This window comes from Zingiber officinale, chromosome 7A (genome assembly GCF_018446385.1).
Source record: "Zingiber officinale cultivar Zhangliang chromosome 7A, Zo_v1.1, whole genome shotgun sequence".
Classification (NCBI taxonomy): domain Eukaryota; kingdom Viridiplantae; phylum Streptophyta; class Magnoliopsida; order Zingiberales; family Zingiberaceae; genus Zingiber; species Zingiber officinale.
In genome coordinates, this window is record NC_055998.1 from 571,710 (window position 1) to 591,393 (window position 19,684).

Here is a 19,684-nt window from a genome sequence, read left to right on the forward strand (position 1 = left end):
GGGAAAGTTCTTTTTTTTTCCAAGTAAACTATCCTAACTTTATCATGATCATTTGCATAATATTTGGATAATGTTTTTGCAAATTAGGGTCAACAGACAGATCCTTAACATTGATTTATATGAAAGTTTGGTTTATCGATTCCTATCGTATGAGAAACTTAAAACATAAAACAAAATTAAAATAAATATTATTTAATATAAAGTTAAACACCCACTTAATTTTGTTTTTTTTTAAAAAACAGTCCTGGGATGCTCATTAGATGATCGGTTGCAAGCTTCTCGCTTGCTATTGAGTTAATTGAGTGGCCGTTTCAACCACTTCCTTGCTTGGCCCTTCACCTCTCCATTTTAATTGTGTTGGTTTAATGAGCACCTGTTTCCTATTGTACGAGGAACTTTAAACATAAAATTAAAATAAATATTTTTTAATATGAAATTAAACATCCACTTAATATTATTATTTTTAAAAAATCAATCAGGTCTTGAATGTTCGTTTACATATCGGTTGCAAGTTTGTCGGCTGCTAGTGAGCCAATCAGCAATTCCAACAGCCGGTTACTTGGCCCTTGATCTCTTTATTTTAATTGTTCCGTTTTAATCAACACTCGCTTCTTGACTCATAGGGCGTCAATGATCAGCAAAGTCCCCGTCAAGAGCTAGGAGCTCTAATAGATTGGTCAGTTATTAAATTAACAATTAATTTTAATTTGATTGCTAAAATTAATAATCAAATATAATAGATTGGTTACTAATTTAACAAGGAATTTAAATCAGTTGTTAATATAATCAATTGAACATAATAGGTTGATCGTTAATTTAGTGATTGATTTAAATTTGGTTGCTAATTTTAGTGACCGTTTTAAATTCGGTGGCTAAGGTGTCTTCCTTCTTTCTCCCAACTAGCTCCTCATGTAAGTCATTAACTCAAGCATTGACGGACGAAGTCCTCAATTGGAACTAAGAGTTCTAATAGATTGGTTTGTCAATATAGTGATAATATTAATTCAATCACTAAAATTAATAATCAAATATAATAAATAGTTACTAATTAAGAGACAAATTTAAATCAATAGTTAAATTTAACAATAGAATATAATAGGTTCGTCGCTGATAATTTTAATTCAATCACTAAAATTAATAATCAAATATAATAAATAGTTACTAATTTAGAGACAAATTTAAATCAATAGTTAAATTTAACAATAGAATATAATAGGTTCGTCGCTAATTTAGCAACCGACTTAATTAGTTGCTAAAATTAGTGATCAAATGTAATAATTCGGTCACTAAATTAGCAATAGTAATTTAATATTCAATTATAAATTAATGACCACTTTTAAAATATTAATAACAGAATTAGCATTCAAAATTTTATATTAATCTCTAATTTAAAATGCTAATTTAATTGAATACAACTTAGTATTTATATAAACCATTACAGATCTATAATATCAATACCATTCAGAATAACATTTGATAACAATATCATCTTAATCATCAATTTCAAAATACAAATATTGTCACGCCCCAGAGGAGTCCCTGTCCGAAAAAATTTCGGCAGCATCTCCCCTGTACAGCGGACAATCTGAAACTTCTACATAACACATATACCTCAGCCACAGGCGGCTGGAATAATAACAGTAAATAAACCCAATCACCACGCAGTTTATATAAGTATTCAGCCTCTGGCTGTCACAACCACGCAGTTAATAAAATAAACAACATAGTAATACTCTGACTCGAAATCAACCCTACTCAACTACATTCGTAAAGCCCAAATCCGATTTTTCTTACCTCTTCTGTTGTCCAGGCAGGCATGTAGTAGTATAAAATCGAAAACAAATCCATCAACGAGACAACTTATATAATATCTAAGTATTCAACATCCAAATCCAAATATAGTCAAGTGAGAATAAAAAATAATACAAACGATAGCAAATAGCTGGAGGTCTGCAGGGGACTAGCAACTGGAACTCCCTCCTGACAGCATCAACCTGAAAATAACAACAATGGAGGCGGGGTGAGTCCAACACTCAGCAGGTACAATTGATATGCAAAGTAAAGAAATATCACCTAGCACTAATCATGCGTACAGTCTCCTGATAAGAAAGATAAAAAAATGCATCTGAAGTAAACAGGGGAATACTGTACTAACCAAGTCCTGAGTATAAGGTCAAACAGTCCGAGGGATAGGGAAGTCCTGTATGCATGTCAAACATAGGTATCCAAACAATATGCAGCATATAAATGCAGCAAACACAAACACAAGCAATAAATGCATCATGCATATGATGCCAATGATGCGTCCTGGTCACCCCTGACGCCAGTCGATCATCTCACACACATAGTGAGGCCGAGTGGGTAGGGCTGTGACAACCGTGCACTCTGTCGTCACTACTCCTGATGAGTGACCGAGTGGACGGGATGCTGTCGGAGTACACCTATCCTCCTACCCCAAATCATAAATGGGGGAGCGCAATGCTCTCAACTCCCGGTACATAGTGACGGGGAGGATCCCTGCCGGATAACACGTTGTGAGCGGACCAACGGTGCCTAACAGAGTCCCTGCTGCAACACACACTGTCTGAATCGACCACTAACCCATGAGTGGTGGTGTGTGCAGATCCATGTAACTGGCGATGTGCTCAACAATAATGGAGCGGACTATCGCTCAGCATGCAATCATGCAAATGGTGCATGACACTAACCACAAAAATATCCTGACCTAATCCACATGGATATAAAAGTGCATCATAGGTCAACGAATCAAAACAATCCAAAGATACACAGAAGGTATAAAACCTAGGTCCTGAACATGGTCAAGCATGGTATATCACTACCCCTATAAGCATGTAATAACATGTAAAGTATACATGAGATGCAAACCAATCAATCAATCAAGCATATACTAAGATTTGGGTAGTGATTAACCGAAACAGATAAGAAACACAATTAATGCAACATGTTAATTTCATTACTAAGCATATCAAAGACAATAAGTCAAAAGTACCCGCCTCCGACAAAATGGTCCAAATCCGACGTCGAGATACCGTCTCGAATCAGAGCCCTGTGTAAACAAAAAAATACCTTTTCTTTTATTTAGCTAGAATACAAAAAAAAACAGCTAAATAAATCCTAAATAGAAATTTAGGGATAAACCCTAAATCATTTCCCTCAACCTTTCTAACGGTTAATTAGGGTTAATTACCTTAACCCCAAACAACCTTTTTATAAAAATCCAAAACCTAAATCCATATCACCTAATTATTCTACACAAACTAATGATGAATTAATTATCAATAGGTATCAAGATCATACCTAAACATGGATTAATCCAATATATTCCTAATCCAATACATGAATCCAACTCATCAACACGTAACAATTACTCTACTTCTTACCTTACTTCTCAATCGCTCCTATTAGTCCACAACCAAGGAAGTTTGTTGTCGGAAAGGATTAGTCGCTGCTGGAGACCAAAAGCAATCCCACAACAAGTCCTACTTCATCTCACGATCAAAATTCCAACACCACAAGATCAACCCACAAGACACAATCCTGTTGAATAAACCCTCACTGCTGAAATCAAACATATCAAGAAGAAGACCAGGACTAGGGCTCGGCAGAACCTAGTGGCCGGAATGGTGTGGCGGCGTGGGATGCACCCACTGTGTCGGCGATAGTGCTAGGGCACAAGGGAAAATCGGCAGACTTGGGCGAGAGGTTGTCAACTTGGTGTCACTGCTCGGGGCTCTGGCCGGCAGTAAGAGCGGAGGAATTCGCGGCGGTCGGCACAAGGGGTGCGGCGCTGCTTTGCTGAGGACAAACGGCCGGCGTCAGTGGGCAGAGAGGAAGATGATCGGGGTGGCTTGGTGCGTCGCCGGCGGCTAGGGCACCGAGACAGAGAAGAGGTGAGGAGATGGCCAACGGTGTCTCGGGAGGGTTTGGCGTCGCGGTAAAATAAGGGGAGAAGGAGGAGAAACTGCTCCAAGTAGTTAGGGCTCTCGTCGCCGGCGGTTAGAACTCCGGCGGTTTGGGGCTCGGAGAAATCGGCGAGGGGCGAGGCTCGGCACAGGTCGGCTCGAGGAGAAAAGAGAACGGCGAGGAATAAGGAAAATATAAAGAAAAAGAAAAACAAAAAGAAAAGGAAAAGAAAATAAAAACTTTTCCTTATTTAAATGGGGTAACCTAAACAGGCTTTTCCGGACTCCGTTTTTATCCCCGTCAACTCGTCCGTACGAGCTCCGAAAAATTCCCGAAAAATGTCCAAAAATTCCGAAAAAATTCCCTTATTCATATTCGCCTATTTCCGGTATTTTACATTATCCCCCACTTATAAAAATTTGGTCCCCAAATTTCGTTAACTACCATCAGCAAGTACCAATAACAGATATAGAGTATAAATGCTGAACGGTAAATAAACCACATACCTCAAGTGAAAAGATGGGGGTATCGAGCTCGGATAATGTCCTCGAGCTCCCAAGTAGCCTCCTCGTCCGAATGATACTGCCATCCGACTTTAACCAGCCGGATAGTCTTGTTCCGCAACTGACGCTCGTTCCGGTCGAGAATCCGTACCGGAACCTCCTCATAAGTAATGTCAGGCTGAACTGGAACTGGAATATCTGCCAACACATGCGTCGGGTCGGGCACGTATCTCCTCAGCATAGATACGTGGAATACATCATGTACGCCTAACAGGGACGGTGGCAGTGCTAACCGGTAAGCTACGGCTCCGATCCTCTCCAAGATCTCGAAAGGGCCAATATATCGCGGAGCCAGCCTACCTCTGAGGCCAAATCTCTTCACCCCTTTCGTGGGTGAAACTCGCAGAAATACATGGTCGCCAACAGAGAACTCTAGTGGTCTTCGTCTCCGATCAGCATAACTCTTCTGGCGATCCTCCAACTCTAACATCATCCGTCTGATTATACGGACCAACTCTGCCTCATGCTAGGCTCTATGAGGTCCCAACAACTGGCCTTCCCAACCTCATCCAGAGGGTGGGTGTCCGACAAGGCCTACCATACAACACTTCAACGGTGGCATTTGGATAATCGAATGCAAACCGTTGTTGTAGGCGAACTCCACCAATGGCAGATGGTCCTCCCAACTGCCTCCGAAATCCATAACACATGACCTCAGCAGGTCCTCTAAAGTCTGAATGGTCCGCTCTGACTGTCCATCGGTCTGTGGATGGAAAGCTATACTGAAACGGAGCTGTGTGCCCAAGGCCTACCGCAGACTCTGCCAGAAACGAGACGTGAACCGTGGATCTCTATCCGAAATGATACTCAACAGAATACCACGTGATCTGATAATCTCCCGGCAAAACAGATCTACCAATCGATCCAGGAAATCAGTCTTCCGGATCGCTAACGAGTATGCGGATTTGGTTAATCGATCAACGATAACCCAAATCGCGTCATAGCCTCGTCGTGTCCTCGGCAATCCCACCACAAAGTCCATAGTAATATGTTCTCATTTCCACTCAGGAATAGGAATCTGCCGAAGTAATCCTGCAGGTCTCTGGTGTTCAGCCTTCACTTGCTGACAGACAAGACATCTAGCTACGAAATCCGCGATGTCTTTCTTCATGCCGTTCCACCAATAGGAACGCCTCAAGTCTCGATACATTCGGGTCCCGCCTGGATGGATCGCAAATCGAGAACGGTGTGCCTCCTGTAGTAGCTCTTGTAAGACCGAGTGAGACTGAGGTACACATAATCTGTCTCGGAAGTATATAATACCCTCCTCGTCGCGTGTGAACTCGGTCTGCTGCCCGGAAGCTATCTAGCTGTAAATAAACTGCAAATACTGATCAGCAGCCTATGGCTCTCGTATCCCTGTCCTGATCAACGACTGAGCACCCATGGTACCAAAGTACCCTACTCTGTCTGTCCTTACCCCTCAAGGACCAAATCGGAGGAACCTTAAATCAAGTCTGTGACCACAACTCAGTGGCAAACTAAAGTCCCTCTGGACTTCCTGCTAAGCGCATCGGCAACCACATTAGCTCTCCCCGGGTGATAGCTAATGGTACAATCATAATCCTTCAGGAACTCCATCCATCTCCTCCGTCGGAGATTAAGTTCCTTCTAAGTAAACAGATCTTTGAGACTCTTATGGTGAGTGAGAATCTCAAATGTAACGCCATATAAATAATATCGCCAAATCTTCATGGCAAAAATAATGACGACTTGCTCCAGATCATGTACAGGGTAGTTCTTCTCATGCTCCTTCAACTACCGAGAAGTAGGAGACTACACTGCCGTGCTGCATCAAAACAGCGTTCAAACCTTGATTAGATGCATCGGTGTAGAGGACATATCCGTCCTCTCCAGAAGGTAAAACCATAATCGGAGCCTACACTAGTCTCCCCTTCAGCTCCTAAAAGCTGGTCTTGCCATACGCAGTCCAAATAAACTTCACGCCTTTCATGGACAGGCGTGTAAGTAGCATAGCAATCCGTGAGAAACACTCAACGTATCTCCGGAAATATCAAGCCAAACAAAGGAAGTTGCAAGCCTCTTCTATAGACTCCGTCTACTCCCAACGGTAACAACCTCGATCTTCTGTGGAACCACGGTATACTCCTACTGGTGACCGTGTGTCTCAAACACCTCACAGAAGACAACCAAAATACACACTACTGAACTTCACATAAAAACGTTTCCATCGAAACATCTCTAGAACTATGCAAAGATAGTGTACGTGATACACCTCATATCAGGAATAAAACACCACATCATCAATAACGATAACGAATTCTGATCCAATATCCTAGGGATACCCAAATCATCTAGTCCATGAAAACATCTAAGGCTCCGCAAGCCCTAATGGTAAAACCAATACACATAATGTCCGTATCACAGACATTCCCAATCCATAAGATCCTCGACAATAAATCTGAAATATGATCACCAACGATATAAAACATCTAAGCATAGATCCTACAGTGTGAGAGCAACGCTCCATCACAGAAAATACCACATATGTGGGAGCAACGCTCTACCACAAGAAATCCTCAATATGTAGGAGTAACACTCCACTACAAATAATCTGAAATATGTATCGCAATAAATATAGAGGCAATGCTTCGCTACAAGCAATCCGTAATATGTGGGAGCAACTCTCCACCACAAAAAATTCACAATATATGGGAGCAACGCTCCACCAAAAATAGTCCATAATATGTGGGAGCTACGCTCCACCACAACCATCTAAAATATGTGGAAGAATAAACATAAGTGCCTAAAGCACCCTACTATCTAGCCAGAGACTGCATGAGGTCGCTCTACCACAGATAATCCATAAATGACCAAGACATCTAACTATCCAACTGTAGTCTGTACAAGATCACTTTACTACATATCACTGTGGGCAGCCAAAGGTATAACAATCCAACAATCACATCAAACTCATCGTCAAATCTATCAACATCGTAGTGAGTCACCCACTGATAAGAATATGGGTTGACAGGGTAATCCAACAAATGACATAATGCAGTCACTCCACACCCTGCATTCAACATAAGCAGAATTATCATGCTGCTACCAACAATACACCTGGCACACTTGTCACACAACATATGTATGATCGACAAAATCCTCCAATTTGTACACACCAAACACACTCATAGCACAGGTATAAATTGGTGTGATACCTCCAACAATACCTATCAAACCCGTGTGCATATATCAACATAGGTATAATCAACAATACACCTCAACAACACTCACATGACATATGTACCCCTATGCCAAGAGTATAATCAATGTAATACTTCCAACAAATCATAATCGGCACAAGTATACTCTCAAAACAATCATATAATAAACAAGATACCTCAAATATTACACCCAACACATCCGCACATATCATAACTCAGATTAGATCGATAAGATACATCCAATAAAACACTCAAACATATGTGCACATTCCACAATATAGTTTTTAATTGACAAATACCTCCAATAAACAATCAGACATGTATGTCTAACTACTCGGGTATAATCTACTAGAAACCCACAATAATCATATGTATAAAGGGGTACGACCCAAAAGATAAAGTCAGAATTCAAGAACATCAAGACACTCTCATTTTTTTTTATTCTCAAAAATATTAGCTCACATAATATCAGATGAATAAATCTCTACTCCCATGAGGACAAATTAGCATTCAAAACATCGATCATTATTTATCCACATAGTTCAATATCAGATGAAATAAACATCAATTTTATCATCCTGTTAAATAACCACAACTAACCAGATTTTATTAAAATCTCATAGGCACTCTAAACCGTAAACTCTCTAGTACCCAATTTATAATCTGATCACCAACTATAATCATCAAACCTGTGAATATCATACATGACACTCACTATGTCACCATCAACAACCCAAATAATAGATCATCAAAATAGTTATCCACTAATAGGTCATCAAAACAAATATCTAGTAATAGATCATCAGACAACTACATAACATTTAGTCTCATAAATCATTAGAAATCAACACATCACAATATCTGATCTCCCAATATTCCTCAACCTCAAATCATTCTCAACAATGATCAAACATAATAACTCCCCAAATGACCAATTTTCATCGTAACAGATATCCTAATATCCAAAAGATATGAGTATAAAAACTCTACTGGCTAAGTCAACAGAAATATGTAGGTATCATCCATTAGCCAGCTAACAATAGCAGAGGCTGGTATGTGCCTCCATCTCCTACTAGTAGTAACAGCAGCTAAAACTACTTATGGTATGATGGAAAAAAAAATCATCAGAGACTATAATCATTGATCTCTATTAAGGTCAACCCTGCTCAATAGCTAACCCATCACATGTAATATGTGTAAAGATAAAGTGCTAATAGATGTCCTAACTATCATAAAATAAACATCATACCTATTTGCAGTCTGGAGATGTTCCATCGCTGTCCAGTCCCCAACTTCTGACCTCAAAATTCCGAACGTACATATCGCCGGAAATCCAAATAAATCCAAAACGGAAATCCGAAACATAACCATATCGAAAATCCGAAAATGCCAGTTTGACTCGCAAACCTGGCTAACCCAAATATCCAGAATACCAACAACAGGTATCCGATAAATCTCCCGAAAACCAAAAGCAGGTATCATAACCCGCTCTGATACCAAATAAATTGGTATCAGATAAATCTCGAAAATCCAAAATACAAAAATCCAACAAGTATCGCCAAACTTGGCGCTCTGATACCAAGTAATATAAATTGGTATCAGGTTATCCCAAACATCAAAAATACGAAAACAAAAGATCGTATACCTGTGCTCTGATACCACTAAATTGTCACGCCCCAGAGGAGTCCCTGTCCGAAGAAATTTCGGCAGCATCTCCCCTGTACGGCGGACAATCTGAAACTTCTACATAATCCATATACCTCAGCCACAGGCGGCTGGAATAATAACAGTAAATAAAACCAATCACCACGCAGTTTATATAAGTATTCAGCCTCTGGCTGTCACAACCACGCAGTTAATAAAATAAACAACATAGTAATACTCTGACTCGAAATCAACCCTACTCAACTACACTCGTAAAGCACAAATCCGATTTTTCTTACCTCTTCTGCCGTCCAGGCAGGCATGTAGTAGTATAAAATCGAAAACAAATCCATCAACGAGACAACTTATATAATATCTAAGTATTCAACATCCAAATCCAAATATAGTCAAGTGAGAATCAAAAATAATACAAACGATAGCAAATAGCTGGAGGTCTGCAGGGGACTAGCAACTGGAACTCCCTCCTGACAGCATCAACCTGAAAATAACAACAATGGAGGCGGGGTGAGTCCAACACTCAGCAGGTACAATTGATATGCAAAGTAAAGAAATATCACCTAGCACTAATCATGCGTACAGTCTCCTGATAAGAAAGATAAAAAAATGCATCTGAAGTAAACAGGGGAATACTGTACTAACCAAGTCCTGAGTATAAGGTCAAACAGTCCGAGGGATAGGGAAGTCCTGTATGCATGTCAAACATAGGTATCCAAACAATATGCAGCATATAAATGCAGCAAACACAAGCAATAAATGCATCATGCATATGATGCCAATGATGCATCCTGGTCACCCCTGACGCCAGTCGATCATCTCACACACATAGTGAGGCCGAGTGGGTAGGGCTGTGACAACCGTGCACTCTGTCGTCACTACTCCTGATGAGTGACCGAGTGGACGGGATGCTGTCGGAGTACACCTATCCTCCTACCCCAAATCATAAATGGGGGAGCGCAATGCTCTCAACTCCCGGTACACAGTGACGGGGAGGAATCCCTGCCGGATAACACGTTGTGTCACACTACCCATGAGCGGACCAACGGTGCCTAACAGAGTCCCTGCTGCAACACACTCAGCCTGAATCGACCACTAACCCATGAGTGGTGGTGTGTGCAGATCCATGTAACTGGCGATGTGCTCAACAATAATGGAGCGGACTATCGCTCAGCATGCAATCATGCAAATGGTGCATGGCACTAACCACAAAAATATCCTGACCTAATCCACATGGATATAAAAGTGCATCATAGGTCAACGAATCAAAACAATCCAAAGGTACACAGAAGGTATAAAACCTAGGTCCTGAACATGGTCAAGCATGGTATATCACTACCCCTATAAGCATGTAATAACAGGTAAAGTATACATGAGATGCAAACCAATCAATCAATCAAGCATATACTAAGATTTGGGTAGTGATTAACCGAAACAGATAAGAAACACAATTAATGCAACATGTTAATTTCATTACTAAGCATATCAAAGACAATAAGTCAAAAAGTACCCGCCTCCGACAAAATGGTCCAAATCCGACGTCGAGATACCGTCTCGAATCAGAGCCCTGTGTAAACAAAAAAATACCTTTTCTTTTATTTAGCTAGAATACAAAAAAAACAGCTAAATAAATCCTAAATAGAAATTTAGGGATAAACCCTAAATCATTTCCCTCAACCTTTCTAACGGTTAATTAGGGTTAATTACCTTAACCCCAAACAACCTTTTTATAAAAATCCAAAACCTAAATCCACATCACCTAATTATTCTACACAAACTAATGATAAATTAATTATCAATAGGTATCAAGATCATACCTAAACATGGATTAATCCAATATATTCCTAATCCAATACATGAATCCAACTCATCAACACGTAACAATTACTCTACTTCTTACCTTACTTCTCAATCGCTCCTATTAGTCCACAACCAAGGAAGTTTGTTGTCGGAAAGGATTAGTCGCTGCTGGAGACCAAAAGCAATCCCGCAACAAGTCCTACTTCATCTCACGATCAAAATTCCAACACCACAGTATCAACCCACAGCACACAATCCTGTTGAATAAACCCTCACTGCTGAAATCAAACATATCAAGAAGAAGACCAGGACTAGGGCTCGGCAGAACCTGGTTGCCGGAATGGTGCGGCGGCGGCTGGGATGCACCCACTGTGCCGGCGATAGTGCTAGGGCACAAGGGAAAATCGGCAGCACTTGGGCAGAGAGGTTGTCAACTTGGTGTCACTGCTCGGGGCTCTGGCCGGCAGTAAGAGGAGAGGAGATGTGTCGGCGGCGGTGCTAGGGCTCGGCGACGGCGGACTAGGGCGGAGGAATTCGCGGCGGTTGGCACAAGGGGTGCGGCGCTGCTTTGCTGAGGACAAACGGCCGGCGTCAGTGGGCAGAGAGGAAGATGATCGGGGTGGCTTGGTGCGTCGCCGGCGGCTAGGGCACCGAGACAGAGAAGAGGTGAGGAGATGGCCAACGGTGTCTCGGGAGGGTTTGGCGTCGCGGTAAAATAAGGGGAGAAGGAGGAGAAACTGCTCCAAGTAGTTAGGGCTCTCGTCGCCGGCGGTTAGAACTCCGGCGGTTTGGGGCTCGAAGAAATCGGCGAGGGGCGAGGCTCGGCACAGGTCGGCTCAAGGAGAAAAGAGAACGGCGAGGAATAAGGAAAATATAAAGAAAAAGAAAAACAAAAAGAAAAGGAAAAGAAAATAAAAACTTTTCCTCATTTAAATGGGGTAACCTAAATAGGCTTTTCCGGACCCCGTTTTTATCCCCGTCAACTCGTCCGTATGAGCTCCGAAAAATTTCCGAAAAATGTCCAAAAATTCCGGAAATTTTCCTTATTCATATTCGCCTATTTCCGGTATTTTACAAATATTATGAAAAACTTTTACTCATATGGGGAGCTAGGAGCTCTCCTTGTAGGACATTTTTATTGATGCAGATGTTAAAAGGAAGGGTGAAGTCATTATTAAAGGGGCGGATTGCATGAGTGTAGAGATTCCAATCCAATCTTTATAGAGGAGAAGGAAAATGATTCAAAAGATGGATTGCCAATTTATTTGTGGATAACTTTTGGCTAAATATTTTTGTCTAAAATTGAGTAGAGAAATACTACTTTTCTTCCTTCAGCCTACAACCTCATCTTTATCATCTCTCTTCCTTTGCTAGTTGCAAACTCAATTGCGATTAGGGCTTGCTCGTGAGTCTGCCAAACATATGCCAATATGCTTGTAGCTTGTTCATTGTAAGTTGACTGATCATTTGATCATGAGCTTGTGACCTACTCATGAGATGGTCAGGAGTCTGATTTAGATATCACAATTTATCCGTAAGATAGATTGCATCGTTGTAAAGATATGCCTATCTTGCACCCAACTGATTGTAGGACTACAAGTAAGTTGATGACTTAGGACATTCACAATCTACTCCAATTATAACATTCATCATCTTATCAAAAAGTATAAGGTTCACCGTCACATACTCATTATAACAATATATTTTTTTAACTCACATTCCTTTTAATATTAACCCTTATTATTTATGGGTCTCACGGTACACTCAATAATTGTAAAATTATATCATATTAAATAAATATATTTTAAAATATTAAAATTATTATTATTATTTTTAATAATAATCTTACTTTTAAAAATAATTTTACTATTTTTAAAAAAAATATATTAAAATTTATTATTTTTTAATAAATAAAATTTAAAAATAAAGAATAAAAACACACATGGGTGGCCAACTCCATGTTTACTTGAACGTGTTCAATACTTTAAACGTGTTTAAATAAATGAGTGTTATAATACCTTTTTATAATGATATTAACAAAAGAGGAGAAAATAAAGCTGAAAAAAATCTCCATTGGAGATGCCCTAACACAAAGCTCACAACTTGCTCGCAAGTTTATCAGTGCAAGCCCCTAACTAACAAGTGGGCTGACTTATTGCAAGTTCATAACCTACCGGTGAATCGATTGGCTGTGAGCTTGTGACCTGCTTGTGAGCCCGTGGATTGTCTAGTTGTAGCCGTCTATGGTCTTGTAGCCTGGGCATGAGTTCACTGTTGCTAGCTCGGCGAAAGGATGACAATGAGTCCATTTTAAAGCAGGGTAATTGTTTATTTTGCTTATTCCCATGGAACAATTTTAAAATGAGGATTATTTATTTTGTTTAAATTATATTTGATATCAATCTAATATACTTCCCAATTTCATTCATATGTAAAATACTTTAATTTTTCATTTGGGTTTTTATTAATCTCATATAAGTTGATTATTTTAAATATTATTTATTTTAATATTCATCTGCAACAATATATGATAATTATTTTAAAGAAAAAAAATTGAAACACGACTAAATATTTAGTCCCTAATTTTTAAATACCAAATGTAATAGATTGATAATTAATTTAGTGACCGATTTTTAAATACCGAATGTAATAGATTGATAATTAATTTAGTGACCAATTTTAATTTGGTTGTTAAAATTAACGATTGAATATAATAAATCGGTTGCTAATTTAATAACTGTAATTCAATAGTTAATTTTGATTTTGGTGACGATTTTCCATGCTCATGCGTTAAGTTTGAACGAATTCTTCTATCTTTGGATAGGATTATGTTGGCACTGTATTTAATAAATTCAGTGTGAATGTAGTCGTTGACAGAAACCTCTTATTAATTTGAATCTTGAATACTCTAATGAATTGTAGTTCTATATTACATTACCTCCTTTTCACTTTCTAGTAAATTCCTGAATTAATGTCCAACACTCCGCAACTAACACTCTCCTAAGACAGACATATTTGGAGAATGCCTCTTTTTCATCTTTCAACAACCCTCGAATACCTCCTATGATTTCCTCAGAATTGAACTTGAAGAAGCAAAGCCAATATCATTTCAAGTACTAAAGAGCTTAACTATTTCATTTTCTCGGTTCTAATGATCTTGCTCTTGAAACTTGATAATCTCTGCTAGGACATTTTTTCTACAAAGAAAGATGGATGAACTCATTGATTGCTACCTTCTAAGTTGCTTTTGGATTTTGTAACCCGCTACTCCAGAGATTCTTTGAATGGATCCCGTGTATGGGAATAATTCTTTTCTCATTTTCAAAACATATCAAACAGTGCAAACTGAAACAGATTGAGCATTACCATCAAAACAGAATAAACCGAACTCATATATAATCAATTAATTCGAACGGTTGTCGAACTAACCGATCAGTTAATTGATAACATCATTAGTTCATTGATATTGGGTAATCAAATATTGAGTTGCAAAGTTGTGTAGTCCATTATAGCAGTCAATTGATAATATTTTAATTTAATTGGTTGGTTTAATAGATTTGTAAAATTTAAAATCAAAACGAATTTAATCGGTTTAATCAATATTTTGGAAAAAAATAAATTTATGAATTAATAGAACTAAACTTGTAAATTTCGATTTAATCCATCTTTTTTTCACCCCTATTTCTATCCGCACAGTCGAGTTTATTTATAATTCAAGCTTAGTTTAATATATTTTACTTTATAATTCTTAAATTTACAATTGATCCATTTTTTAAAAACAAAAGTAATTCTAAGTGACTTTCCATAGGTAATACAATTGAGAAAGATTTCTACCGCAGTTTTAATAGAAAAATAAATGTACGGAGTTGAAATTTTACAAAGAAATCAATAGAATTGGGAAAAAAAAATAAAAGATACCAAAAGAATGTGCTACTTATTATTGTTGTTTCAATAAAATCAGATCGTCCATGATTTAGTTAGATTTTAGTTTCATACGTGTTCAGGAGACTACCATGTAGTATACGTATGGATGATGATATTAGTCTGGAAAGCATTTATCTTAACTATATCGAAATTCGAATCTCATACCTAAGTTAGCACTTATGCACGGGTACTCAATACGAGTCAAGGAAAGGCTACTCAATACGAGTCTTGTGCAACAAAAGTAAGTCTGTTTCACTGCAATATGAATCATAAAGGAGGCACTAACTATTTGGCGACCACTGATTAACAATCACTCAGAATTAATCCATTAACAAATTGCAAAATCTAAATTCAAATGGTGATTAAAAATTTATAACTTCTCTTACTTTTTTTATTTATCATACTTATGGGGCAAAGGTCACTTATTATAAGAGTTCAAATCCAGCACATACATAATGGGACAACCCATGAAACAGTCTACTGTTTGTATCAAATTTGAGACTCAGACTACATAATCTACATTAGGAAAGAAAGAAGCCGTGCGCTTCCCTGTTTCTTGTGCTTCGCCAACAGTGGGTCAATGATGTTTTTCCAGGTCGTGAAATCAAGTGCTGATCCAGCATCAGGCAATAGAAATCCATTTACAAAGAAGAATGGTGCACCATAAACCCCTCTTGAACACCCATACTGTGGAAGAGTTTGTTGATACGAGTAAAATTGAAAGGAATGTGACAAATCGACGCATGATACAGAAGCTGACTTAGATTACCTTGAAGGTGATTCTTGTAGCAAGGTCCGTGTCTTGATCATCAAAACCTGATAGAAACTCTGATAAAGAGTTCCCAACTGCCTCAATGGAAAGATTAGCCATATCCTCTATTATAGCAGTTCTTGTTATGTTTTTGGTAGGTGCATTGTAGTACTTCTCCTGATTCGGCAAGCTAAAATTAGTGCAGGAGATTTAAAAGCTGACACTGTTAATTAAATATGCTGCAAATTGCTATTCAATGTGACTGATGTTTCAGAGAGGAAGTGCAATTCCAGTTTTCATATGCAGTGTTCAATCATCAACGTTTAGAAGTTTTAAGATTATTATTATTTTGAATGATTTATAGCTCTTTTCAGGAAAAGGACATGCTAATATGAAAAGAGCCTACTTTAGCCAATAGGGAACTTGTACAGAACGAAATCCTATCAGTAACCCTTGAATTTTGATTTTTTTAATAAAAAAAAATCTAGAAATCCAAGATTAATTGAACCAAACTGAGATTATTTCTCAGATACATGACATCTACTAGGTTCAACTGACCCTACAAAAAATTTGACATGCAATATCAGTATATGTTGTAATAGAAAAAAATCAATTCTTGAATCCACTATTTTATAAAGGCCAATAACATATGGAGGAAGACAAAAGCATACAACATATAGGATTAGATTAATCCAATACAAATTTTATAATGACATGCTGATGATATAACATAAATAAGCAAAGTTAAAATTTTAATCCATTATAAGGACAGCTGACATGAGTTAAAAAAGCTCAGCGGTACACATCTAATTAGTTTGTACATGGCCGTACATTTTAAATCTAATTATTATTTCTTGTAAACCTTTTACCATTCTAATATGATTTGTCAACTTGGTTTTTATCTTCTTTTTAAAGAATATTTTAGTCAATCAAGACCACTTGGAACAATAAACTTTCTAATCTAATTCCTTGATAGTCATGTCTTTTGCTGAAAATATTGCACATAAGCACAATTTTTTCTTGGTTCTTCCATTGGCTAATTCTTACCTTCCACCTCTCTCAAAGGGGAAGCACATAGATCAAGATCTAAGTGCTCATAAAACTTTCAGTAAGTCTATTGGTAGGAGTGCCTGTTGTGGAACTCATAATGTCTGGAAGAAAAAATAGATAATTTTGCTAGTAGACTATCTAACTTCCTCTTTCAGTTAGAAAAATGAAACTTTTTTCCATGGACAACAAAGGGTGATACAAAAGCATAAATGTAAACTGGATCAGAAATTTTTCAACTGTTTCTTATCAAATAATTAGAAATTTCAATCAGATTCTAGTCAGATTAGGCAATTTTGGAACTAAAAGTTCTATAATTAGACATGGATTATGTCCTAATAACATGTTCCGGAGTGTGTATATTAGTCTCTATGCAATAATTTAGTTCTCTAGCTGACATAATATATCTCCTTCCCAAAATGATATCCTAAGTCAGTATTTATATCATTACCAACTATCAATGGCTATAGCATGAGTGCTGAACCTGGTATCTAAAGAACAGCTCCAGAAATGGAAATGTTGATGAAGCATTAAGCTTGTTGGCAATATGAAGTGCACGGCAAGCAAGGAAGGAATTACTATGGTATCTGCAATTTCCAAAAATCAACAATATTATAGTAACAAGAGCAAACTGACATGAAACTGCAATAAGAACTGATTAAACGTCTCCTAGGGCCTGGTGGATGTACTTGGAAAATTATATCCGTGAATTGAGAACACAGTAACAAGTGAGCATGATAGAATCCTTTGGTTTGATCAGATATAACATGCAATGCACAGTATGCCCTTTGACAACCAACAATTGATTATTTAACCTCATTAATTTCAAAATGGTACCTCACAGAGTTTGAATCATGTTAAGTGATATAAGCTAGAATGATGAAAATAGACCTTTAAAAGTTAATTTTTTATGGAAAATTCACAACAGTTGCATCTACAGAGAATGTATGCCTGATGATGAAAATCATAATAACCATTATAAGATGTTAAAGCCTATATTACTACTACTCTGCAAGGATAACAAGAAAAAGAAGAAACATCAATCAAGAGTTCAATTAGATGTAAGCTCAAGCTATGACAAGTTGACAATCATATCATATGAAATCTACAAGACAAGGATATAAAAAACTTAAGGGCATGGAATAAAAGGCAGTGAAGTATCCAGCACAACCAAATGAGAATTAAAAAAAAAAGGAAAAGACTGACATACTATCAATATGTCAGTATTGGGAAACTAAATGACAGAGTCATCTGCTTTCGTTGATCATGGTAATGTCATTTGTCTATATACAGGACCCCAACGAGGAACTATGATCCAAATATTAATACTTTATTGATTAATCAATTGAGTCTGTTGTATCATACTTTTACAAACTTTTATCAAGTATTCTGACCAATTGGGACTATTAGTTTTATGAAATGGATCATGTGTGACATTAGCATGAGTTGCAACATTTTCTTAAATGGCTTATTGTTGTTTCATAGGAGAGAAGAATGAAAGCAATCAGAAGATTATGCAACTTCATGTAGTGTCAAACAATGAGGGAATGGCAGTTAAGGTAGACTCTTGTGCCTAATTGAATTTAAATTTTAGATGTTATTGTTTAACCTTGCTGTTGAATTTTTATTCCAGCTTTAGCTTGCGTGTTGCAAGGATTGGATGGAAGATTAGATAAGGAGGAAACAACTGTGACAGGGGAATAGGAAGAGACACTAGCAGCAATAGGAGTTATGGACGACCCTTATTGTGGTTGAAGTGAGGCATTCAACCATGCCAAAAATGATTGGGATTGCACATCAACAAAGGCAAAAGGAAGAGGGATTGAAAGCTATAGATATAGTTGATACCCAAATGCTCCAAAGAAGATTTATGAATGTAGTGTAGTCTTGTGTAGAGCTTAAAGGGGAAGTATATAAGAAGAGAACTTAGACTTTGAGAATGGAAATCAAGAAGAGAGGGAGTATTATTATCACTAAACAGATGCCTTTATTTTGTTTCAAAACTGTTGATATTCCAAGTCTTTCCTTTGAGCATATCATCCCATGCACCAGAGTCAAGGGAGTTAGTGGAGTCCAAACAGATGAACCCTAAAATTGAGCATTGGAACACTGGTTTTCCTTAATTTGCAATTTACTAATCAATATTCAGACAAGCCAATATTGTTTCCCTTAATAAAAGGGAATCTATATTAAACTGTGCCCGAGCAATTCATTTAAGCTGGGAGAATTGAAAGGATCAACGTTCGGAACACCTTTTTTTTTTTCTTCTTCTTAATTTAAGCTATCGATCAATATTCGAGATAACCGATATTGCTTCCCAGAAACAAATAAATAAACAAAAAAGCTAAATTGAACCATGGCTAAGCAATTCATTTGAAAAGGGAGAATTGACAAAGAAAAAATATTTTTTGATTAAAAATACCACGAAATTTAACATAAACAAAGGCATTCCGTCAACCTAATCTGCTAAGACCAAAAGAGGCGAAGATAGAAATCTTTACGGGAGGGGAAAGGGATGGACGATAACAGCGAGGAGCGGGGAGTAGAGCTCGACGACCTTCTTCAGAGTAGGCCAAGAGTCTCTGCTGTCGGGGCAGAGCGGATCCAAGAAGGCGTCCACCACGATGACGTCCTCCCAACCCTCTCCGCCACCGCTATAGTAGAATCCATCGTACTTCGACGGAATCCCCGAGGCACATACACAAGACGTAAAGAGGACGAAGAAGAACAACCCCGCGAGGAGGCGAGGGAACAGAAGAGCAGCTCTCTCCGCCATGATCGATCTACAGAGTGACCCGATTGAACAAAAGACGCGGTGGCGAATGGTTTAA

General features: G+C 38.0%; 1 protein-coding gene across 1 annotated transcript; it reads right to left on the reverse strand.

Annotated features, from left to right (window-relative positions):
* Nucleotides 1-15,417: 15,417 nt before the first annotated feature.
* LOC122000631 lies at nucleotides 15,418-19,684 on the reverse strand. Its single transcript, XM_042555010.1, has 4 exons — nucleotides 19,355-19,684; nucleotides 17,338-17,440; nucleotides 15,825-15,983; nucleotides 15,418-15,742 (listed from the first exon to the last, which is right to left on the reverse strand). Exons 1-4 carry the CDS (start codon nucleotides 19,627-19,629, stop codon nucleotides 15,572-15,574), a joined length of 708 nt encoding a protein of 235 aa, XP_042410944.1. The 5' UTR covers nucleotides 19,630-19,684; the 3' UTR covers nucleotides 15,418-15,571.